The 25,766-nt window shown below is 40.1% G+C and overlaps 1 protein-coding gene across 5 annotated transcripts in view; it reads right to left on the minus strand.

Moving 5' to 3' along the window:
• Positions 1 to 25,766, minus strand: part of marchf1 (membrane associated ring-CH-type finger 1) — a 178,933-nt gene that overhangs the window by 46,553 nt on the left and 106,614 nt on the right. For 4 of the 5 annotated variants that reach the window (XM_008111903.3, XM_062981349.1, XM_062981348.1 and 1 more), the window contains 2 exons: positions 4,832 to 4,911; positions 3,811 to 4,572 (listed from right to left, as the gene is read on the minus strand). In XM_008111903.3, the coding sequence (XP_008110110.2) occupies positions 3,811 to 4,572; positions 4,832 to 4,911 (842 nt within the window). The remainder of the gene's footprint in view (positions 1 to 3,810; positions 4,573 to 4,831; positions 4,912 to 25,766) is intronic. The other variant, XM_003221698.4, reaches the window with a different exon arrangement.

Here is a 25,766-nt window from a genome sequence, read left to right on the forward strand (position 1 = left end):
CCTGTCTCTGATCTGGTTCCTAGATAACAGTGTTTGAATTATATCAGACAAACTGAGGAAATATAGAATCCTCAACCTGTTCCTGCTCTCCAGCCTTCATTACATATTTAACTAGTCTCTGTATATTAGCTTGATGCTGCAAGATTTAAGCTTTGCTTTGGCTTGCAAGGTATATTCACATATATGGCTATCAGTCTGAAAATTGGAGACAGCTTCTGTATCTTTAATACTGCTTGTCATGCAACCAGGTAACAGGCAACACATACTGAAATTTCCTCTTCTATACAACCTATAGGATACTAGAGCAGTGTTTCTCAAACTGAGCTCCTCCAGGTGTTTTGGACTTCAGCTCCCAGAAATCCCAGAGGCTTACCAGCTGTTAAGAATTGTGAGAGCTGAAGTCCAAAACATCTGGAGGAGCAGTTTGGGAAACTCTGTACTAGAGCAATCTCAAGTTTTCACTCTGGCACCCACAGACAACACAGGAGGAATCATCTCAAGAGACAGCAGCCTAAATTCTTCTCAAATCCAGTTCTAACACCTCTAAATGAAAGTTGAATGCTCAAATGGCCACTGGTCCTGAATTACCTTACTCTGGCCTATAGAAGGAAGAGCTAAAATAGTACTATGCACAACTATGACATTTTATTAGTAACATGCTGGAAAGGGTTTAATGGGGAAGGCTAGCATAACTATTTACCTTCACACAGTACTAAGGTAAAATAGTTTGAAATGATGCTACCATTCCCCATCAAACCCTTTCCAGCATGTTACTAATAAAATGTCATAGTTGTGTATTAAAAAACTCTGCATCTGCATAAGTTACTTAATTGAGTGATTCCACTGAAACGTAACAGTATCGGGAAATAGACACAATTGCAGTGTTAATCACACTCTCTTTTATCAATACTCATGTCTGAACTCTTAACTTCTTGCAGCCTTAAAAAGTATGTACTCTTTTTATGTTTGGTATGTAAGTTAAATCATCTGATGTTGAAATCAGGCTGAATAGTATACACTCCTGTCTCTTTTCCTAATAAATATTTTATTGCATTTTTCTTTTTTATATTGAGTTTTTTTCATTCAATGAACATAGCTTTTGCTACAGTGAAACGGGTATGCCTCTTTTAGCTGTATGAGCATTACTGGATCATAAATCATTTTGTTATTTGTTCCACTGATGGCTTAGCGGGTAAGATAATTTGCTGGTGATAAAAATTAGCATGCAGCAAATTTACAGTATTTCCTCTTACATGTATTTATTTCCTAAAGAGATAATATGTCTAAAAATAAAAAAGAAGAAATATACAATTGTCCTGGAAAGTTCCGCTTGTGTGATATCACTGAAAAAATATTAGAACAGTTGTCAGAGGATGCTTGATATTTTGGGCTTCACTTGGACTGAAGGGATGACTTGAGTTACTAATAACCTTGCTTTTCAACTTCCTAGACTAATTTATATAGCTATGTCAGTTTCTCAGTAGCTGAGCACACTGTTTACCTAACAAAAGGGTTAAGTAAACCAATAAGGAAACATCTGTGATGGTGGCAAAATACTGTTATATCTGTCCCACTATTATATCTGTTCAGTATAATCCACTAGATGATAGGAGTTGATGATGAACTTTGATGACTCTCAGGGATGATAAAGTCTCTCCAGATTTAAAAGAACCAGAGGTGATATTTCTATTAAAAAAATCCAATAGTTTAATTACTGTCCAGTGATTAGTTTACTTAATTCCAGGCAATGTTGGATGATACTAGTTTAGGGATAGCTTTTTTTTCTGGTTGTAGTTCCATGCACCAATTTTCATGCTGCTGGATTTCTAGTGTGTCTGAATTCTTTCACCTCTTCATGAAACTTGTGGCTAAAATGCAATAGGGATTACATTTATCTCCTGAAACATGAAAAAGAGTTGAAGAACATAAATTTTAAAAGCTACCAAATGTCAGCTGTAGACTTTGGAGAAAACTCAAAACAGGATTCCTGGGTGGTCTTATTTTATCTTTGCTGCCATACATCTGGTACCAATAAACATAACTGCATGTATATGGGGCCTAATGCACATGGCTAGAACTAGAAGCAATGAACTCCTGCTGGATTGCGGGCTTCAGTTGGTGCTTAGTGATATCAACTCTCAATAAAAGCTCTTGCCCTAGTATTTAAATTCTATTACAACTGATGCTTACATATAGTGTCCATCATCTCAAAAATGGCTACTGACTTCATATTTTGATTTGTATGTATTGCTTCTACTGCACTCCATAGATTCACTACATATGAAGACAAAGAGTATTATTTAGTCTGCTCTAGTTTTTGGAGGTGGACTTGATATATAATTGGCAAAGAAGCCAAACAAAGAAACCTGCCTAGAGATTTGGTGGTTACTTTTTTAAGATTCTATATATGAGATAAGACTTTAAAACACTACCACTTGAATAACCTGATAATTGATAGCCAAGAGGTAATATTACATTTATTCAACAAGCCAACTCCAGCCTAACCCCAAATCACAAACCCTATGCTGCTTAGAAAGCAGACTACTGTGTTTAAGTCATGTTCTACTTTGTAGACTTGCCCTTGTTTTCTTCTTTGGCTGAGAGAATGCTCAAAGACACCCAATAGGTTTCCATGCAGAGTAGAGATTCTGGAAGTCCTAATCTAAGACTCAGACCATTATACCACATTGCTTCATGTCTATCTCTAAACAAATCTTGTAAATATTTAATTGATCTCACACATATGCACCTGGTTTCTGAAAGAAACCAGAATTAAATATTGGAAAATAAATTAGGACATTTCTGTGACATACACAAGTATACACTCAAATACAGAACACACGGCTGTCATCTGCTTTTGGGAAATTACTTATTTCTCAATATAGGTTTTTCCTGATTTCATTAATTAATTAATGTAAAGGAACAAGTGCAGGGCCTATGAGAAACTTATTTAACTCTCATTGGTGTACACTAACAGAAAGGGAAAATTATCTATTATAAATTTCCTGTTTCCAGGAAGCGAAACAGATTGCTACCAAAGTGGGGCAGCATAATGAGTGCTCAAAAATGCCTTCCTTGTTTCTATTTTTGTTTGCAGTTCCAGTCATTTGGAGAAAATCAAGAAGTTTAACAGTCCCTAATGAATTACCACTAGGGACTGTTCATGAGTTCCTTTCATTTTTTCTTTCTTTTTGACCTGAGCCACCAAGTTGTAGAGGCTTGATTTATTCCAAAAGAGCATAGATTCTAAAACATTCTTAACAGATGAGAGACTAAGTTATAGAGTCTATGTTTTATCTTACAGAGTGAACTGTACAATAATACTCAGCAGAAAACATGACATACTGTACTTTAACAATTGTTATAGGGCAAAGAACACATTTATAAAAACATACTACAAAAATGTGAAACATTCCACAAATTAAAAAAGAAAGACTTAACTTGAATTTTTAGAATTTTAAGTGGACATTATTAATGAAAACACAGACTAATGGTGGAAGTGGGGTGGAGAGAGAGGAAGAGAGAGAGAGAAACAGAGACAGAGATTGAAAACACCTGAATTTCCCCAAAGGGGATATCCTGTACATACTTATTTCAACTTTATTATGTTAAAATGGTTCAGTACTATATCTCAGATCCCTGTTCTGATTTTATGATTCAAGTCTGTACCAAATGAAACTGTTGTTTAGTTTCCCAGCATGATCTAGACTCTAAATAGCAGCATGAATCTAGGAGGCAAGTGGGGACCCAAATAACCTCCTCTTTGTAATTCATGGCACTTAGCAATTCTTTTCGTATTAGGAGACAAACCTGCACACTTCGAAATCATCAGATAAGTCATCATAAATCACAGGAGGTTTCTGAACTGCAGCTGCCACATCAGGCCCTGTCTCAGCAGGTGCTCCATTTTCTGGAAGAGTCAAAATATCACTGCCTGAGCCTTTCTCTGAACCACTTTCCTCTTTTCTTGCTTTTCCTCGTCTAAGGTAAGATGATGACTTTGACTCCTTGTGGTTGCACTTGGCATGGTGATTTTCCCATTGTCTCAAGGAATTCCTTGCTTCTAGAGAAGATACAGATGATAATGAAGGATGTGTTTCTTTACACTTTGAAGACTTTCTCCTACGGTGATTTAGAATTTGGCCTTTGGGGTCCATCTCCTTTTCTGGCTTCTTTTCTGCATTTGTCCCTATTGTGGCAAGTTCAATGGCATTCTTAATAGATTGCCCATCAGGCCGAGTGTTTGAAGTACTTCGTCTTCTCATTCTTCTAGGCATGTTGGCTCTCTCTTTCTTTCTTATTAGGGCCCAGTGATTCTCATCTGAAGATGAGGAATCAAACGATGCTTTGCGCAAATCATTCCATCTTGGATTTGAAACCTTGAGATGTAATTTGCCATCCTTGTCTTTCCTTGGCTTTTCTGAATGGTCATCATGTTCCCCAGCCTCCTTCCTCCGCCTAACCCTTCGCTTCACTTGTTTCTTAACAGATTCTTTACTGGCAGGATTCAGCACCATGACAGGGGGTGATTTTTCAAACTTATCTTCTGATATGTCATGCAAGATGGGAGATCTAAACAAAGCAGTAAGCAAAGATGGATGGAAAATGAGAAAACAAACAGAGAGAAAGAGAGAGAAATAAAGCAATACAATGAATAAAGAGACACTGAAATGAAATAAAACTATGATTAAAATAGGAAAAAATGGAAAGGACATAAACACAACATCAAAAACCACAAGCAAAAGCTACATCTGAGCATAACTCCACAAAGGAGTTAGGCAAAAAGAAGACTATGCATTAATCAAACTAGGAGCATTCATATAGCACATACCTACAGATGTCCTGAGTAGAAGGGCAGACAGATAACCGTGATTGGCTTCTGGGAGCTGTCCCTGTGGTAGGGCTGCTTGCCTGTTGAAAGAAGTTAGATAACTTGGAATCTTTATCCATGAAATAAAACATTGATATTTTATTGCTTTTCCACATGATTAAAACAAAAGTTAGCCTGTGCAGCTATTCAGGGAGCTTTCAGATATGCACAATCTCTAATGCAGGAAGTTTCTGCAAAAACAAAACCCGTTTGAGGAACTAAGTATGTTCTAAGGGCTACAGTTGCATGTCACACACATACTTAATTTGTTGTTTTGAGGAACAAACTTTCAGAGGCAAAGTTTTCACATTGCAGAAGAGCTTAGCTGCATTGGGGAGTGAGAGTGGGGGAGAGGAAGAGAATAGGAAACAACAGCTGTTAAAAATTTAAAAAAAACCCTAAGGTTTCTTATTAGAACAAACTGAAATGCACTGTTATTGTGTGGCTGTGTCAGATCTGGGGCAAAACTGTTATCAGTATAGGAGGGCAGAAGCTATGTGAATAGAAAAACTTTTTAAAAAATATACCAGCAAAGCAATCCAGTTAACTTATAGAAATGGGATGAATGATAAAGTGATGAGGCAAAAACAGTCCTAGGTTTATACAGAAACTCTACAACCCATTAGTATATTAAACACCTGAAGCAAAATATTTCCACTATGTAAGTCCTACCAAGGACTTCAGAAACATTTTCAGGCTAGCTAAATAAAAAGGTGCTTTCATTGGAAAATAATATAAGCGTTCTGACAATATGATTTTCAACACAAGCCCTGTAGTTATCTGCTTTGTTGTGGCCTGGGTGTCTATAGTATGCATAAAAAATTAATCTGTCACAAAATTCAGAAGTTAACTTTAACCCTTTCTGGTACAAACTTTCAAAGTAACGAGTGTGAGGATTTCATACAGCCTCCAATAACACACATCGGATAGCCCCTGCTGTTTCTATCAGAAGAGTTAAACTTCCTCCATATTGCAGTCTCCTGTACAACCTAACAACCTGATCCGAAGGACTGGTAAAACTGCTTTTGAAGGGGCACTGTAGCAGTGAGAGAAAAGAGGGAAAAATCAGAATTTATTTATATTCCATCTTCTCCCCAGCACAGCTAAGGTCTTGAGTTTGAAATGATTTAAGCATGACCAGATTCTTCTACCACTCCTACCCCACTTTTACAACCATAGATTAGGAGAGATCTATTCCAGTGAGACCTTAATTTTTTTAATAGAAAATTTGCACGTTTAAGCAAAGATGGAGATTCTTTCATCCGGATTCTGAATTATTACTTTTTAATGTCAAATGGACAAAGAAAAGAAATTTGTCTTGAAAATGGAGGAGGAAACTCTAACTTCCTGTCAATTTTTCATACTCATCAAGATAATCGGTTTATTTTAGGAGAAATAACAGTTCTGAACTTATTAAAAATAAAATGGAATTCTGATGTCAGATTGGCATACCATATAATGTTTAAGACGTGTGAATTCAACTATAATGAGTAAAACAGGATAGCAAACTCTTAGTCATCGTTGGGCTGCAACCTCCCATAATTCCGTTCCACACCCTAAACTTGGCTATGGTGGTGGGGATATGTAGTCCACCAGTATCCAGAGAACTGTACAATTTCCATCCCAGAGCTGGGCAGATTTGTTCCAGATATTGTTGATATAGGTGCACATGCATACACACACACACACATCCATCTTTACATCACAAATTAGCCATATGCATCTTTTGAAATGTATAAAGATACATCTCTTGGATAGCAGGGAGGAATAGAAATCAAGACAAAGAGGGGGGGGGAGGGAGGGGAGGAAGGGAACAGTTACTCAGAATCATGATATAAAGGGAATGAAAAGCAAAATGAATGTCAAGATGAATCATTTAAATGTTGATGGGTGATTTAAATATTATATCAGTGTGTATTAATGGTCTGAAATCAGAAATTAAAAAGCATAGATTCAGAAAACTCTTATCTGAAAATCAGATTAGAATTGCTCTCTTGCAAGAGACACACAGAGAGGATACAAGATCAAAACTGTTAAACTTTACTAATTGGGAAGCTCAGTTTGAATCCAAGGGTACAAGTAGATCTCGAGGAGTAGCCATTATCATAAAAATGACTTACATTTTGAAACAGGGAAAGTAATTACAGATGGGGATGGGAGGTTTATAATGGTATGCGGGAAAATAAATAATTGTAAATTTCATTTATGAGTGTTTACGGTCCCAACCAGAGGCAAAAAAGATTCATTAATAAAATCTTTTAAAAAATAGATCAAGAGGCAGAGGGGGATATAATTATTGGAGGTGATCTGAATTTAGATTTATATAAGAAAAGAAAGAATGGGGAAGAAAATAAAGTTAATTTTAAGAAATGGAATATTCAGGAAGTCAATGAAAGAACTGGAGAAAAGGTTGTCACCCTCACATATTATTCAGCCAGGCATAATACATTTTCCACACTAGATTATTTTTTTGTTGGTAATAATAATAAAACACCAGTGGGATGTAGGTGGCTAGGAGACCATGCTCCACTCTTCCTCAAATTAGGAATCAGCAGTAGGAAAACAGAATAAAAGTTGAGATTTAACCCTCTGGTTACATTTAAGGAACAAGACAAACAAGAGTTAAAAGAAGAAATAAAACCTTATTTTAGAATAAATAGATCACCTGATTTAAAGGAAAACACAATTTGGGATGCCTTTAAAGCTGTGATTAGAGGAAAATGTATCACAATGGAAAGGGGTATTAAAAAAAGATTAAAAGAGTGAGGGTAAGGACTAAAACAGGAAGGAGACAAATTATATCAGAATTTCCAAAAAATCTATCAGTTCAAAATAAAGAAAGGTGGAAAGAGAATAAGAAGTTATTAGAAGATTTAGAAAAAAATGAAGTAACAAAAAAATACTTGTTTGTAAAAAATGATTTCTATGTTAGCTCTATAAATAACACAAAGAGATCAGCAAGTTATCTAAAAAAAAAAAGAAAGGGAGAAACATGGCAACAAAATTAAAGGATGAGAATGGACAAATAAAAACTAAGGAGGAAGACTTGAGGGAAATAATGACAAGTTGAAAAGCTGTATGCAAACAAAGAAACAGGAAGGTCAGAGGGAATCGTTATAAGAAAATTAGACCCACAGGAACAAATAGGATTAAACAAAAGTATTACAGTAGAGTCTCATTTATCCAACATAAACGGGCCAGCAGAACGTTGGATAAACGAATATGTTGGATGATAAGGAGGGATTAAGGAAAAGCCTATTAAACATCAAATTACTTTATGATTTTACAAATTAAGCACCAAAACATCATGTTTTACAACAACTTTGACAGAAAAAGCAGTTCAATACACAGCAATGTTATGTAGTAATTACTTATTTACAAATTTAGCACCAAAACATCACAGTGTATTGAAAAGATTGAATATAAAAATATTGACTACTAAAAGGCAGACTGCGTTGGATAATCCAGAACATTGGATAAGCGAATGTTGGATAAGTGAGACTCTACTGTACTAGTAAGGAAATGAGGTTATTAATAATCTTAAATCAAACTCTTTCCCCGGACCTGACAGTTTTTCCTCTAACTTTTATAAAATATTCCAATCAGAAATTATCCCAAATTTAGAAATCTCATTTAATGAGATATTAAAGAATAGAACCATCCATAAAACATGGAAAAGATCCGAAATAATCACAATTTTAAAACCCAATAAAGAAGAGACCAACCACAATTCTTACAGGTCAATTACCCTATGCAATGTTGATTATAAATTACAAAACTCCTTGCTAATAGATTAACAGACATAATCCCAAAATTAATAGGGGAAGACCAATACGGTTTTATTAAAAATAGAAGACTGGCAGACCCAATCAGAAATATACTAAATGCAATTAATCACGGCACAAGAGAAAAAGAAAAACTTCTGTTATTAAAATTGGATGTTTACAAAGCATTTGACACGGTTAATCATCAATATCTCCAGCAAGTCTGTGAAGAATCAAATTTGGGGAGAGAGTTCTGTGAAGTAATTAAGGAACTTTACAAAGATAATCAAGCACAATTACTTATCAATGGAACCAGGACAAGAACAAAGATTAAAAGTGGGACTAAACAAGGTTGCCCATTCTCCCCTATCCTATTTGCGTTGGCAATAGAACCTTTAGCAAAATTTTATCAGGAATAATGACAAAATTAAAGGCTTTAAAATTGCAAGGGAATTAATCAAAATTAACTTATTTGCAGATGATGCCATGGTTTCTAATGGGATCACCAGAGGACTCTATAAAAAAACTTATTAACACCATATAGAAATTTGAGAATCTATCAGGGTTGGCCATTAACATCCAAAAATCAGAAATTTTACATAAAAATCTGACTTTGAAAGAGTTAAAAGAAATACAGACCACCTCCGGGATAAAATTAGGTGAGAAGAAGTTAAAATATTTAGGCGTTTATATCCCCCAAAATTTAAACAATATAATTCAATTAAATTATAACCATTTATGGGAAAAATAAATAATCAAATTTGTAATTGGAATAATTGGAACTGGGATATGTCAAACAAAATTAAGATAGTCAAAATGATGGTTCTCCCCAAATTTTTATTCCTATTCTAAGTCCTTCCATACATTATCCCCAGCAAAATAATTAAGAAATTGGACAATTCAATAAAAACTTGGATAGCAGGAGGAAATAAAAATAGAATTGCCAATTCAGTATTTTACTCCTCAGAACAAAATGGAGGATGGGGAGCACCTAATTTACAAGACTATTATGAAGCCTGCTAATTAACAACATTGTTAGAATTAGATTTTGATTACTCAAGAAGATGGGTCAGAATTGAAAAAAACAATAAACGGATGCATAATTGCCTGTGTTTAAAAGGATGGGTGGGCAATAAAACTCTAAAAGAAATCAAAGGAGGCCTAATGATCTCATCCATGGAGTGCTGGAAAAAAGGGCAAGGTAAATTACCAATAATAAAGTACATATACTCCCAATAGGGCTTTTAGACAATAAAAAAGAACAGATATTTGGTAAAGTGATAACAAATTTAAAACAAAACGGAATGAAATTGATAAGTGACCTTCTAAACACAGATGGGACAACTAAGGATTGGAAAACTATAAAAGACATTTGTGGTCAAAGTAACTGGCTTCTTTGGAATGTACTGAAACAAAGGATTATGAATTGGAAGAAAAAGGAAGGTCCAGAAACAGATTTTGACAAAAATTTAAAGTGGAAATTAGAAAAGGAGAAAGGCCTGAAGGGTTTTATATATAAGAAATCAATTGAAAAACAATATAAATTGAAACAAACATTGGCCGAGATATGGAAAGATGACTTGAATATCAATGACTCAGACATTGAATACTGGATCAATTCAATTTTAAAAAATCAAACACATAAGAATCAGAGAAACACAAAGGAAAATACTGACTAAATGGTATAGAACCCCAATCCAATTAGTTCATACAACTAAATCAACCACAAAATTGTGTTGGCACGGATGTGTAAAAATTGGCTCATATATTCATATGTGATGGGAATGTGACAAAGTACAAACATTTTATAACAAGGTAAAGAAGGAAATGGGAGATTTAACAGGACATAAATTGGTTTTGAAAAATAAAGAATTCTTCATCCAGAAATTAGACAAGAAAGAAAACACTAAGGACTGGGGCGAAATTATAAAATACATGATAGTTGCCGCTCAAGCAACAGCTGCCTTGGGTTGAAAAGAGCAAAGAAAGTGGGAAGTTAAAAAATGGAATGAATACCTGGCTGATTTTATGCTTCAGGATTACATCCTTGAAAGGAGAACTAAATATATATATATCAGGCCAAATCAAAAAGAACTGGGATCTGAAATGGGGAAGATTGATAGATAAACTTGATAGACTTCAGAACCACCTTGGAGGAAGAGGGCAGTGGAGCTTACTTAAGGGACCATCCACCCTCTGGCTACAGCTCTGCAGCCTCCCTCCCCCACTCCACGCCAGTGTGTGGATAAGAGCGGAGGGGAAAAAACTTGCCAAACTCCAGAAACACCTTGGAGGAAGAGGGCAGTGGAGCTTACTTAAGGGACCATCCAGCCTTTGGCTACAGCTCTGCAGCCTCCCTCCCCCACGCCACAACGGTGAGTGGATAAGAGCGGAGGGGAAAGAACTTGCCAAACTTCAGAACCACCTTGGAGGAAGAGGGCAGTGGAGCTTACTTAAGGGACCATCCAGCCTCTGGCTACAGCTCTGCAGCCTCCCTCCCCCACTCCACGCCAGTGTGTGGATAAGAGCGGAGGGGAAAGAACTTGCCAAACTCCAGAAACACCTTGGAGGAAGAGGGCAGTGGAGCTTACTTAAGGGACCATCCAGCCTTTGGCTACAGCTCTGCAGCCTCCCTCCCCCACGCCACAACGGTGAGTGGATAAGAGCGGAGGGGAAAGAACTTGCCAAACTTCAGAACCACCTTGGAGGAAGAGGGCAGTGGAGCTTACTTAAGGGACCATCCAGCCTCTGGCTACAGCTCTGCAGCCTCCCTCCCCCACTCCACGCCAGTGTGTGGATAAGAGCGGAGGGGAAAGAACTTGCCAAACTCCAGAAACACCTTGGAGGAAGAGGGCAGTGGAGCTTACTTAAGGGACCATCCAGCCTTTGGCTACAGCTCTGCAGCCTCCCTCCCCCACGCCACAACGGTGAGTGGATAAGAGCGGAGGGGAAAGAACTTGCCAAACTTCAGAACCACCTTGGAGGAAGAGGGCAGTGGAGCTTACTTAAGGGACCATCCAGCTTCTGGCTACAGCTCTGCAGCCTCCCTCCCCCACTCCACGCCAGTGTGTGGATAAGAGCGGAGGGGAAAGAACTTGCCAAACTCCAGAAACACCTTGGAGGAAGAGGGCAGTGGAGCTTACTTAAGGGACCATCCAGCCTTTGGCTACAGCTCTGCAGCCTCCCTCCCCCACGCCACAACGGTGAGTGGATAAGAGCGGAGGGGAAAGAACTTGCCAAACTTCAGAACCACCTTGGAGGAAGAGGGCAGTGGAGCTTACTTAAGGGACCATCCAGCCTCTGGCTACAGCTCTGCAGCCTCCCTCCCCCACTCCACGCCAGTGTGTGGATAAGAGCGGAGGGGAAAGAACTTGCCAAACTCCAGAAACACCTTGGAGGAAGAGGGCAGTGGAGCTTACTTAAGGGACCATCCAACCTTTGGCTACAGGGGAAAGAACTTTGTATAGCTTCTGTCCTATTGAGCTGCTGCCTGCTGAGCACTTTAAAAACCAGATGTTCGTCAAACACTTTGTGAGGACAGTGTTGTCGTCATTAATGCACTTTTAAGTGTAGAAGGGGCACCAATAAGCACTTTCCAGTAGAACTGAACTGCTGCACTGCACTTTATGAACTAAACCGCTTACCACCTATATTACACCAATATTTATTATGATAACATCAAATACCTATTGCTGGACCCTTCTTTGGACTTGAATTAAGCACTATAGCACTTTGGCACTGAGGTCGTTACAACCACAGTCAACATCTGTAGTGATCAAGGTGTGTTAGTAGCTAGAGTATTAATTAAGGGTCAGGGACACAAATAGGAGGGTGGGAAGGGAGAGCAGTGGTTAGAGGCCATTGGGCCAGTGCAATTACCATCCATAGATAACAATATAAACAACACTGAAGCACTGGAGCACTCTTATAGGGTTGGGGTAAAGAAATTTACATCTTAACTCCTACGCTGAGTATACTACTGCTTCCAATCAGAACATCAGTATAACCCTCAAAGGAGGTAGGAGTAGGAAGCAGAGGTAATATGATCCTCACATGTGAAAGTGAGTCTACAACTATGGTAGACCATGTAGGGAGAGGGTGTGCATTTAGCAGCTGGGGGGCCCCCATCGAAGTTATCCAGGGGAGGGGGAGATATGGGAAAGGGAGGCATAACTTAATTCGGCCTAGGGTGAGAAATAGAGTGCTTGTAGATCTAAAACGGCCTCCTGACATAGTAAAGTTGGGTGCCCAGGTTGGCGGACCCTCCGATCTGAAGGTGGTGCTGCTGAACGCCAGGTCTGTCAATGGTAAAGCTGCAATCATCCAGGACCTCATCCTGGATGAGCGGGCAGACCTGGCGTGCATAACAGAGACCTGGTTGGACGAGGCTGGGGGAGTTAACCTCACCCAGCTTTGTCCACCAGGATATACCGTGCAGCACCAACCAAGATCTGGAGGGAGGGGAGGAGGGGTTGCAGTGGTCTATAAGGAGTCCATCCCCCTGACCAGGTGCCCCATCCCGCAGTCTACCTTGTTTGAGTGTGCTCATCTGAGGGTAGGGAGCCGGGACAGTTTAGGGATTCTGTTAGTGTACCGACCACCCCGCTGCACTACAGTCTCCCTGCCTGAGCTAGCCGGGGTGGTCTCGGGCCTGGCTTTGGAGTCCCAACGGCTCATTGTGCTGGGGGACTTCAATGTCCATGCCGAGGCCACTCCCTCCAGTGCGGCTCAGGACTTCATGGCCGCCATGGCAACCATGGGGCTGTCCCAATTAGTATCTGGCCCTACCCACAGAGGAGGGCACACACTTGACTTGGTTTTCTGCCAGGGATGGGAGGAAGGTGGCGGTGTGGAGGAGCTCACCATCGCTCCTTTGCCATGGACCGACCATCACCTGATCAGGTTTAGAATCACTGCGCCCCCCAACCTCCGCAGGGGTGGAGGACCCAAAATGGTCCGCCCCAGGAGGCTTATGGATCTGGATGGATTCCTGACGGCTCTTGGGGAATTTCCCGCCACCTAGGCTGGTGACCCTGTCGATGCTCTGGTCGCCCTCTGGAACAAGGAGGCGGCTAGGGCAATAGACACGGTCGCTCCGGAACGTCCCCTCTCAAGTACCCGAGCTAAACCATCTCCTTGGTTCACCGAGGAGTTGGCAGCGATGAAGCGAAAGAAGAGGGGACTAGAGGGTGTGTGGCGTTCGGAGCCAAGCGAGCCAAACCGAACACGGCTGTGTTCCTATCTTAGGGCATATGCCGCGGCAATAGATGCTGCAAAGAACATTTTCTTTGCAGCTAATATTGCGTCTGCAAAGAACCGTCCGGCAGAGCTGTCCCGAGTTGTCAGAGGTTTGTTATATCCCGTCCCTCAAGACGGGATCCCTGACAACTCGGCAGCCCGCTGTGAAGCATTTGCTCGGTTCTTTGCGGACAAAGTCGCTTTGATCCGTTCTGGCTTTGACACCATATTAACGGCAGTCTCCGAGGATGTAGCAAGAGCACCTGCTTGTCCTATTTTGATGGATTCGTTTCAATTGGTTCAGCCTGAGGACGTGGACAAGGTGCTTGGAGAGGTGAGGGCTACCACATGCATCCTAGACCCCTGCCCATCCTGGCTAGTGAGAGAAGCCAGAGGGGGATTGGCCGAGTGGGTGAAGGTGGTGGTGAATGCCTCCCTTCGGGAAGGCATATTTCCAGCGAGCCTTAAATTGGCTGTGATCAAACCGCTGTTGAAGAAGCCATCACTGGACCCCACTCAATTGGATAGCTATCGACCTATTTCCAATCTCCCCTTTTTGGGCAAGGTCGTGGAACGTGTGGTGGCCGCACAACTCCAGGCATTCTTGGTTGACACTGATTTTCTAGATCCGGCGCAGTCTGGTTTCAGGCCGGGGCATGGTACCGAGACAGCCTTGGTCGCCTTAGTCGATGATCTACGCCGGGAACTGGACATGGGGAGTGTGTCCCTGCTGGTTCTGCTGGACCTCTCAGCGGCCTTCGATACCGTCGATCACGGTATCCTTCTGGGGCGCCTTGCCGGGATGGGTCTCGGAGGTACTGTTTTGCAGTGGCTCCGGTCCTTCCTGGAGGGGCGTTCCCAGATGGTGTCATTGGGGGACACCTGCTCGGCCCCACAACCATTGACTTGTGGGGTCCCGCAGGGTTCAGTACTGTCCCCCATGTTGTTCAACATATACATGAAGCCGCTGGGAGAGATCATCAGGAGTTTCGGGGTTCGGTGTCATCTGTACGCAGATGATGTCCAGCTCTGTCACTCCTTCCCACCTGTCACTAAGGAGGCTGTTCAGGTCCTGAACCGGTGTCTGGCCTCTGTGTCGGACTGGATGAGGGCGAACAAATTGAAACTGAATCCAGACAAGACAGAGGTCCTCCTGGTCAGTCACAAGGCTGAACAGGGAATAGGGTTACAGCCTGTGTTGGACGGGGTCGCACTCCCCCTGAAGACACAGGTTCGCAGTCTGGGGGTTCTCCTGGACTCATCGCTGAGCCTGGAGCCCCAGGTCTCGGCGGTGGCCAGGGGAGCCTTTGCACAACTAAGACTTGTGCGCCAGCTGCGCCCGTTCCTTGGGAGGTCTGACTTGGCCACGGTGGTCCACGCTCTGGTTACATCCCGTTTGGACTACTGCAACGCTCTCTACGTGGGGTTGCCTTTGAAGACGGCCCGGAAGCTCCAATTAGTACAACGGGCGGCAGCCAGATTAATAACTGGGGCGGCTTATAGGGAGCGTACCACCTCCCTACTTAGCCAGCTCCACTGGCTGCCGATATGCTACCGAGCCCAATTCAAAGTGCTGGTTTTGACCTATAAAGCCCTAAACGGTTCTGGCCCAATCTACTTGTCCGAACGTATCTCCTCCTATGAGCCAGGAAGATCCCTAAGGTCATCTGGAGAGGCCCTGCTCTCGGTCCCGCCTGCCTCACAGGCACGGCTGGTGGGGACAAGGGACAGGGCCTTCTCGGTGGTGGCTCCCCGGCTGTGGAACACCCTCCCCAGAGAAATACGGCAAGCCCCAACCCTTTTGAGTTTTAGAAAAGCCCTGAAAACATGGCTATGTGCCCAGGCTTTTGAAGATTAAACGATAATGACGACCCGGACTGATTTATGGCTACAGCACGAGGATTTTGGAGGAATGGATTTTAATCATATGTTTTTATATTTTTTATATTGTTTTAATTGTTTTATTGGATTTTTATAGCTGTTTTAATTATGTATAGGCATCGAATTGTTGCCAATTTTGTACGCCGCCCTGAGTCCCTTCGGGTGAGAAGGGCGGGATATAAATGTTGGAAATAAATAAAATAAATACATAAAGTCAAAGGACAAAGAAAATATAAAGAACTGAATCATTCTCTTTTTACGACTGATCAATTAAAATAATATCTGAATGAAAGAAAGTACTATTCCCAGAGGGTGGGGGAAGGGGTGAAAAACCAATAGACACAAGTGGGAGATAAAGGTGGAATTAGCAAGGAGAATATTACTAAGAATATATAATGATGGATTTTGATATTATTCTACTGGTGTATACAACAAAAACATATTTAAAAAAGATGCACTTCTACATCTGAGGCTGATGAAATACATATACGATTGTATTACAATTCTACTACATTCCTTGGAGGTAAGAAATGTTGTAGAAACTGGGAACAGCTGCATGGTACATGATGAATACAATGTTCCCTCACTTATCGCAGGGGTTAGGTTCCAGGACCACCCGTAATAAGTGAAAATCTGCGAAGTAGGGACACTATATTTATTTTAATATTTATACATTATTTTAGTAGTTATACACTCTTTTAAGTCTTTATCAACCAATCGTGTGTTGAAAATTACCTCCTTCTCCCCCTGTTGCCACTTAGGCTCCTTTTCTCTCCCTTTGGCTTCTCCTTGCTCCCTTCCTTAAGCTGTAAATTGTAATTTTTTATGATTTAGAATATTCTTTTAGAGTTTATTGAAAAACCGTGAAACAGCAAATCCACGAAAAGTGAACCACAAAGTAGTGAGGGAACACTGTATACCATTTAAAAAACTTTTCTCAGTATCTGTGATCAGTTTCACTAACTCATGTGGGAGTTAGACATGTGTATCCTGGAGACAAACATGGACCTTTTTTTTGTATGCGTATTTCTACCCCACAGATCAAACTCTTCCATCAGTGTGTCAGCATCTTGATGGCATTCAATGTAAAGTTCCGTGCACTTGATCAAGTTGGATTTTAAATGAATACTTCCTGAACGACTTCCCTATGCCTTGTAAACCTTTCTTGAAGCTGACTGAAAAAAAGTCCAAAAAAAAGGTTCTGCAGTTTGTTATTTTTTTTTGTTTTCATCTTGGAAAACAGTGTTACTGTTTCATTAGAAAGAACATGTGCACACTGCTTTAAGGATTAGTTACCATTTCATTAAAAGGTAATGAAGTTAAGAAATCACTTACTTCTCAATCTAAATAACAAAGATGGGTGTTGGACAAATGCTTGATGATGGAATTACAAGATATAAATCTTTGTAAATAATGAAACCCCCCGCATGCTTTCACTATTCCTATGCTCATTGGCATAGATACTTTAGAAATGGAGTGTCAAACTCATTTTCCTGAAAGGCCACATCAGCCTTATGGTAGCCTTCAAAGGGTCATTGAATCAGTGGATGGAGAATCTGTGGATACAGAGGGTCTACTATACTTTTTATACAGAATGGTTGGTACTCTTTTGATGTTATCCAATTTGGGTCCTCAGACGTTATTTGAACAACATCAAATGACACGGCAAGCTGGAGACGGCCCATGGGCCTTGAGTTTGACACGTGTTTTAGAAAGTCAATAATTTGGTATCCCCAGTCTTCATTCAGCTGGGCCCTGAGTCTGCAGCATATAGTTTGCAGGAATGGAAACCCATGTCACTTTCCTTGTTTGGGGTCCACTGACACAGCTAATTCTTGTGTCACTGCTGGGGGAAATCTTTGCTAGTTGAGGGGTGTGGTGCTAGTCTCCAGAGTAAGAGATTTTGGTGACAAACATGTAGCATACATCTTTAGCCCAGGACTGCCTCCAGATTCGTTTAAAGCTGAGGAGCACTTTTTTTTCTCCTTCTGCTGAGAACTAAAGGGGATAAGGGTGGTATTTTCTCTGATAAAACACCATTGGAAAAATGTATTTTATCACCATTTTATAAATCTAAGTCACTGTGGGCACGCAAATATGCTGTAGCCCTTCCCACCCTTCTAATTGGTAAACAATTTAATTGGTCTAATTCTAACTCAAATTGCTTTAAGTTGTATTAGCTAAACAAAAGAAAATTGAGAAAATTATGTTTTGGAATTATTCTAATACAGTCATATCATGAAAAATGTATGGAAAACATGTGCAGTAAATACAGTACAAGACTGCAAGCTTATTAGAAAACAGTATTTTGTCACAATCTCTCATTTAGTACCTTCATGATTTCTTGATTGTGTATATAAAAGAGTTTTGTTTCACAATGTAATGAACTTTAAATGGCACATTCCTTTATTTGACAATTACTCAAAAATATATTAATTTTATGAAGTGCCGTTTTAATAAAAGAAAGTTACACCAGAGACTAGTTGCAGAAAATTAATCAAAGGAGATGATATCAGTAGAATAACTGAAGGCACTAATACAAGACATGTTTTATGGTAACCCACTTATAAACAAGTCAGCTCACAGCTTTATGGGAGTAGTGCTCAGCCTCAAGGATGGCAACGACTTCTAAAGGATTAGTTTTGGCATTTTGGAAGTTGTCAGAAATGCTATTTTCCTTCTTTCTCTCACACTGCATAGGCCATTGGTCTCCATACTTCATAGTTTATATATGTTTTGGACTCCAAATCTCACAATTCCTAACAGCCAATAAGCAGTTAGGAATTGTGGGAGTTGAAGTCCAAAACACCCAGAGGGCCAAAGTTTGCCCATGTCTGGTTTATATTGATATATACTATGTATGTATGTGTGTGTGTATGTATACATATATACATATGTATGTATACATATATACATATATACTATGTATGTATGTGTGTGTGTATGTATAGGGGGACACGGAAAGAGCCTCCCCGAAGATTGAGTGAATTCAGTCGGGCGCCCCCTGGGCAACGTTTCTTGTAAGCAGCCGATCTTTCCAAACCCAAAAGCATTGGATGAATGGATGAATACCAAAGGTCTTTATCAAGACCATTGCTAACAATTATGTCTATTAATATAGAAGGTTTGTCACTTGCTAAGGAAGAACTATTAGCCAAAATGTCTGAGGACATTTCGTGTGACATCCTATGTATACAGGAAACACACAGAGACATCACAATGAGAAGACCAAAAATTCTTGGAATGCAACTGGCAGTGGAACGACCTCACAGACAATATGGCAGTGCCATTTTTGTACGATCTGGTGTAGCAATCTCTGCAACTTCCCTCACAGAAGTGAACAACATTGAAATCCTATCTGTGGAACTTGATAGTTGCACCGTATCATCACTCTATAAACCACCTGGGGCTGATTTCTATTTTACACCCCCAACCAGCTGCCACAATCATGAAGCCCATTTTGTTGTGGGAGATTTCAATAGCCATAGCTGTGTCTGGGGCTATGACAAAGATGATAGAAATGGCGAAGCAGTTCTAACGTGGGCCGACAACAGTAGAATGAGCCTCCTTCATGACAGTAAATTACCACCATCATTTAATAGCGGCCAATGGAAGCGTGGTTATAACCCTGATCTGATTTTTGTAAAGGAAAGCATAAGCCACCAATGCACCAAAAGGGTATTAAACCCAATACCTAACACACAACACAGACCAATATGCTGCGTAGCATATGCAGCTGTAAGACCAAAAAGTGTCCCATTCCGCAGAAGATATAACTTCAATAAAGCTAACTGGACAAAGTTTACAGAGACCTTGGAAGCTGCTATTTCTGATATAGAACCTTCTATAGAAAACTATGACCTGTTTGTAGAAGCTGTGAAAAGATCCTCGAGGCTCTCAATCCCTAGAGGCTGTCGCACAAGCTACCTACCAGGCCTAAACGAAGAATCACTAAATCAGCTACAAGAATATCTCAGATTATTTCAAGAGAACCCATACAGTGATGGGACTATAGCAGCAGGCCAAAAACTATCTACAGCCTTAGCTAATGCTAAGAAAGACCGTTGGATAGAGCTGCTTGAGAACCTGGACATGTCCAAGAGTAGCCGAAAAGCCTGGCAATTGCTGAGACGCCTGGATAGTGACCCTCTGGTCAACCCTGGACACACGAACGTGACACCAGATCAGATAGCTCACCAGCTAATTCAGAATGGGAAAACCAACCGCAGCAGAATAAAGATGAAAATCAACAGGGTGCCAGAACTTGAAACCCACCAGTTGTCTTCTCCTCTAAACCTGAAAGAACTCAGAGAAGCCATCAAGCAATGTAAGACTGGTAAAGCACCTGGCCTAGATGACCTGATGATGGAGCAAATCAAACACTTGGGCCCCAAAGCTGAAAACTGGCTTTTGAAATTCTACAATCAATGCCTGGCACACAAACAGATTCCCAGAGCATGGAGGAAAACTAAGATAATTGCCATCTTAAAACCTGGTAAAGATGCCTCCAATGCCAGGAACTATCGACCAATCTCCCTCTTATGTCATCTATATAAAGTCTATGAGAGGATGCTATTAAATCGACTAGGACCTGTTATCGAACCCAAGCTTATTGCACAACAAGCAGGTTTCAGACCAGGGAAAAACTGTACAGGTCAAATTCTTCATCTGACTGAACATATCGAGGAAGGCTATGAGAAAGGCTGCATCACGGGAACAATCTTTGTGGACCTTACGGCAGCCTATGACACGGTGCAACATAGAAAAATGCTGCATAAAGTCTACCATATCACCCGGGACTTTGACTTTACAAAAACTGTCCAGACCCACTTAGAAAACTGCAGCTTCTATGTGGAGTTTCAGGGCCAGAAAAGCAGATGGAGGAGGCAAAAGAATGGTTTACCCCAAGGCAGCGTTCTTGCACCAACCTTATTTAATATCTTCACGAACGATCAGCCACAACCACCACTCACAAAGAGCTTTATATATGCTGATGACCTTGGCCTTACAACACAAGCAAAAGATTTTGAAACAGTTGAAAAGCAACTCACCAATGCCTTGAAAGATCTCTCCAGCTACTACAAAGAGAACCACCTGAAGCCTAACCCTGCCAAGACACAAGTGTGTGCTTTCCACCTACGTAACCGCGAAGCCAACAGGAAACTGAAAGTTACTTGGGAAGGCCAAGAGCTCGAACACTGTTTCCATCCTAAATACCTTGGTGTCACCTTAGATCGAACACTAACATATAGGAAACACTGCATGAACACCAAGCACAAAGTAGCTGCACGCAATAACATCCTGCGGAAACTGACTGGCAGCGCATGGGGTGCAGACCCACAAGTAGTAAGAACATCAGCCCTGGCTTTGTCTTTCTCAACTGCAGAGTATGCCTGTCCTGTTTGGCACAAGTCTGCCCATGCAAAGCAGGTGGACATAGCACTGAATGAAACATGCAGAATCATCATGGGATGCCTTAAACCTACACCTGTTGATAAACTCTACAAGTTAGCTGGCATTGCCCCTCCTGACGTGCGACGGGAAGTTGCTGCTAATGGTGAGAGAAAAAAGGTTAAACATTGTGAAAGCCACCCACTGCATGACTATCAGCCTCCTCCCACCAGACTCAAATCAAGGAAGGGCTTCATGAGAACCACCACTCCTCTTGATGTTCCTCCAGCAGCAGCAAGGGTGTCTCTCTGGGCAGCTAAACCTGGCAATTCTAACTGGATGGCCCCCCAAGAGGGTCTTCCTCCAGGGGCAAACCAAGAATGGGCCACTTGGAAGTCCCTGAACAGACTCAGAAGCGGAGTGGGCAGATCTAAAGACAACTTGGCGAGGTGGCACTACCTGGAGGAATCCTCCACCTTGTGTGACTGTGGAGCTGAACAAACAACTCAGCATATGTATGCTTGCCCACAATGCCCTGCCTCATGTACAGAGGAGGAGTTGTTTAAAGCTACAGACAATGCGGTTGCTGTTGCCCGCTTTTGGTCCAAAACTATTTAGTTGCTTGTGATTTCTTTTCTTTTTTTTTCTTTTTTTAATTTTATTTTTATTTCCATTATTTGAAATGTACAATGCTTTTGACACGAAATAAATAAATGTATGTATATATGTGTGTGTGTGTATAGTCAAACCTTGAAATGATTATATACAAACAAAACTTGAAATCAGATTGGCTCTACATGGCAAATTGGAATGAAAGATTAGTCCCAGGCCTAGAAATGTTGAAAGTAACAACTTTTGATTATTAAACTCCTTAGAATACAGGTACTTGTTGTTTATGTGATTTTAATATGTTGTAAGCTGCTTTGGGTCCTGTGAGGGAAAAAAGCGGGATAGAAATAAAGATTTATTTATTTATTTGTTCAAACTTCCTGAAATCCTGCAAACCTTTTAAGAAAAAAAACTGAAAATAATGTCATATTACAGTATTGCAGAAAGGCAGCAAAGGTTTTGAGAATATGGTTGCCTCAAAGAAAAGTCTATATTCAACTCACTGGATTCTTCATTTGTTTTATTACATCCAAAATAGAAAGCCAGTTTGAACAAATGAAGCCATAAAGGACATGCAATATGGTTTACAGTAATGGTGGATAAAACCCCCCAATAATAATTGATTATCGGTAATTTACTCATGAGTACTTATTATTCATAAGCCTGAATTGTAATGTGGGTCCAAACTATAATAGACTTTAGCAGTCATTAGTCAGGAGGCCTTAGAAAGTTTAGCCTGTAAGATTACCCTCCTTAGAACTGCACAGATGTCAGATGCGATGTGGGGAATGTAGAGGCTTTAAAAGTTTTTTTTTTGTTCCTGACAAGAGCTTACTTCTTCTCCCATGGTTAATTATTTTTGGGTATATGGCCAAAAAAAATGCAATTGTCATATTGGTTGGGGTTTCTGGGAATTGTAGTTTAAAAACATATTGAAATTTATGGTCCATTGCCTGACACACACACACACACACACACACTGTTACTATTCAGATAAAGAGTGTCTCTATGACACCAAAATGTATTTTTCTGACAGCCTTCTCTGACAAATTCTTAATACACCATTGTCATATAGGTCATGAGTTCAAAATACCTTCATATTCTGTTTGCTCAATTATATATACCTAGTTCAAAGAACACAGAAAATTAGGAAGGACATTGATATGACTTGCAAGAATAAACACTGGAGGATAAAAATAACTGAATAAATAAAGAAATTCATTTCCTAAATTTGAAAGAAGAAAAGGAAGCAATAGCTCTGTTTCACTGTCACAAAACACCCCTCACCAAGCTGCTGAGCAAGATATGAGGTTGCAAACACTACATCAAAAGATGTCATTATAGTAACTTATTTCACCTAGAGCCATGACAGTTGCTACGCATTTGTGAAAGCAGCAACATTCTTGAATTAACTGTCAACATAGGGAAATAAATATAAATCTGTCTCTCTCTCATACACACACACACACATGCACGCACACACACCAAGTTTCTTGCTCTTCAATATATTCATTTATATTTAAATGTTATACAAAAGAAGCAAAACTCAAGAAAAGGCACAATCTCGTACTTCCTTTTTACTTATTCACACACACACACAACCCAAACCTTGTACTGTCAATCTGTAGCCTATGTGACAGAAGATAGGGGAGATGTCCAAATGCTCTCCTATTTCATTCGAATGGCTCTTCATTATTAAAATACATGGATCACTTTTTCCTCCCCCTCCTCCTTTGGTGGCTAAGAGAAGGGTGGGAAGGAGGATTACAACTCTTTCATTCTTTGGTCATATGTACACTGATCACTTCAGTCTGTTCCAAAGTATTATTGAAGAAAGTGGTCTCACTGTGCACAACATTACATAGGAAATCCTGGAACCGGTTGAGGCCCATATGGTAAACCACATAGACTAGCCTTGAACTGGTTCCAGGATCCACAGGATCCACCGTTCAACAGCTGCAGAAAATGCAGTTTTCTATCATCACCTCCACCAGAATGTACACATCAGTGGAGCACTTCAGGTGTCTGCATAGAGATTTACATAATGCAATGCCAATTTCACCCTGTGATGTGGTATACGCTGGAGTGTGCTATGTCACAAAAAGAAGTACATACACGGTAGCCATGACCACAAGCACAACTTGTGCTAAAATGACTTTTCTAAAAAATAAAGAGAAAATATCAGGGCATTAAATTCTGACTGGAACTCTAGATTATGTGAACAACAAAAATACTTAATGCTTAGCATGAAGCAAATATCTATGTATTTGAGAAAAATAAAACATTTTCTACTTTAATTAGGAAGATACTGCAGGCAGTCCCTAGGTTACAATCAGGATGGGTTCTGTAGATTTGTTCTTAAGTTGAATTTGTATGTAGGTAGGAACACGTACACTTTTTAAGTGTAACTCCAGCCAATTTTTTAAAGTTTTGGATAAGACAGGAAAGGATTAACACCCGTGTAATGTTTGTTTTGCCGCCTGTGCCCCGATCAGAAGATTTCACCTCACTTTCTGTACCTGTGACAATTGGATTTTGAAATTTTGGGTTGTCATGGAAACAAGGATTGGCAATGAAGTTCAGTGGAGACATTTTTTCCCCATGAGAATTCTTATAGGAGTGATTTTTGCTTCCTAGGAGTAGATTTCCTCTCATTTCCTGTTATCTCAGGGACAGGAAGTGAGATTATTACCTATAAAGCCCTAAATGGTTCGGGTCCTGCTTATCTTCGTGACTGTATCTCTCTCTACGAACTAGCATGAGCTCTAAGATCTGCCAGGGAGACCCTTCTCTCGCTCCCACCTCCGTCACAAACATGGTTGGTGGGGACGAGAGAGAGAGAGAGAGAGCCTTCTCAGTGGTGGCCCCCCGGCTCTGGAACTCTCTCCCCAGGGAGACTAGATTAGCCCCCACTCTGTCCACTTTGCGTAAAAACTTGGAAACTTAGATGTTCCAATGTGCTTTTGAATAACAGTTTAGCTCACGATCATGGCTGCCCAGCCCAAATTTAATGATTTTTCAGCACTTTATTTCCAGCTCCGATCCTATTGCTCTGCGTTTTGCACAAGCCTTGCCCTTCCCTCTCATATCAGAACATGCCTACTTTTTCCAGTTACTGGCTGTGATGTTGACTGACATATTTTTATGATGTTTTCACTTTCCAGTTTTAATTGTTTTAATTATATTATTTGTTATAGGTTTTTAATTATGTAACTTTGAATTCCTTGTTGATACTGGGCCTGATCCCCATGTAAGCCACCCAAGTCCCTTCAGGGAGATAGTGCCAGATTATAAGATTAAAGTTGTGCTTCTTGTTGTTGTTGCTGTTGTTGTTAGGGTCAGAAGTTTCTGAATGCCACATGACTTTGACATTTTAAATTGTTTTTAATTTATAAATTAAATTGTTTATTGTGTTAATTATTGCTTATACTAAAAATATTTTCTTTGTTATGTTAATTATGGATTCCTGTGTTCATTTGTGTACATGGGCATACTTTAAATCACTTCAAGTGTAGATTAGGTTAGAAGTGATTTCTAAATGTGCAGACAGATAATTTTTCACAAAATACCTAAGCATATAATATAAGTACAATAATGATTATAATCTGAAGAAATTAGAAACACGTTCTACTCTTCCATATTCAGAATTTTTTTAACATTCGTGTGATATTCTTCTGATATTTCATTGTTATACAATCAGTCTCATAAAAGTAGCTTATATGCCACTTTAATTATTATATGCTTCATTTAGTTTGACATTACTAGAATCAAAACAGCCACTATAAAATTGGTGCTTCAGTTTTCACTAGTAATGTTAATTTTGAGGAACTAACAGGATTATACTATACAATAACATGAATGAATACATCATGAATACATTATTATTATAATAATACTCTATCTCATTGAATTGCTGGGTTAGTGTCACAAAATTTATTATAATTTAGAATAAGATTTTAAATAAGATGAACAAATTTAGGCACACACATATACACAGAAGTCACATCCAGCTA

This window comes from Anolis carolinensis, chromosome 5 (genome assembly GCF_035594765.1).
Source record: "Anolis carolinensis isolate JA03-04 chromosome 5, rAnoCar3.1.pri, whole genome shotgun sequence".
In the NCBI taxonomy this organism is placed as follows: domain Eukaryota; kingdom Metazoa; phylum Chordata; class Lepidosauria; order Squamata; family Dactyloidae; genus Anolis; species Anolis carolinensis.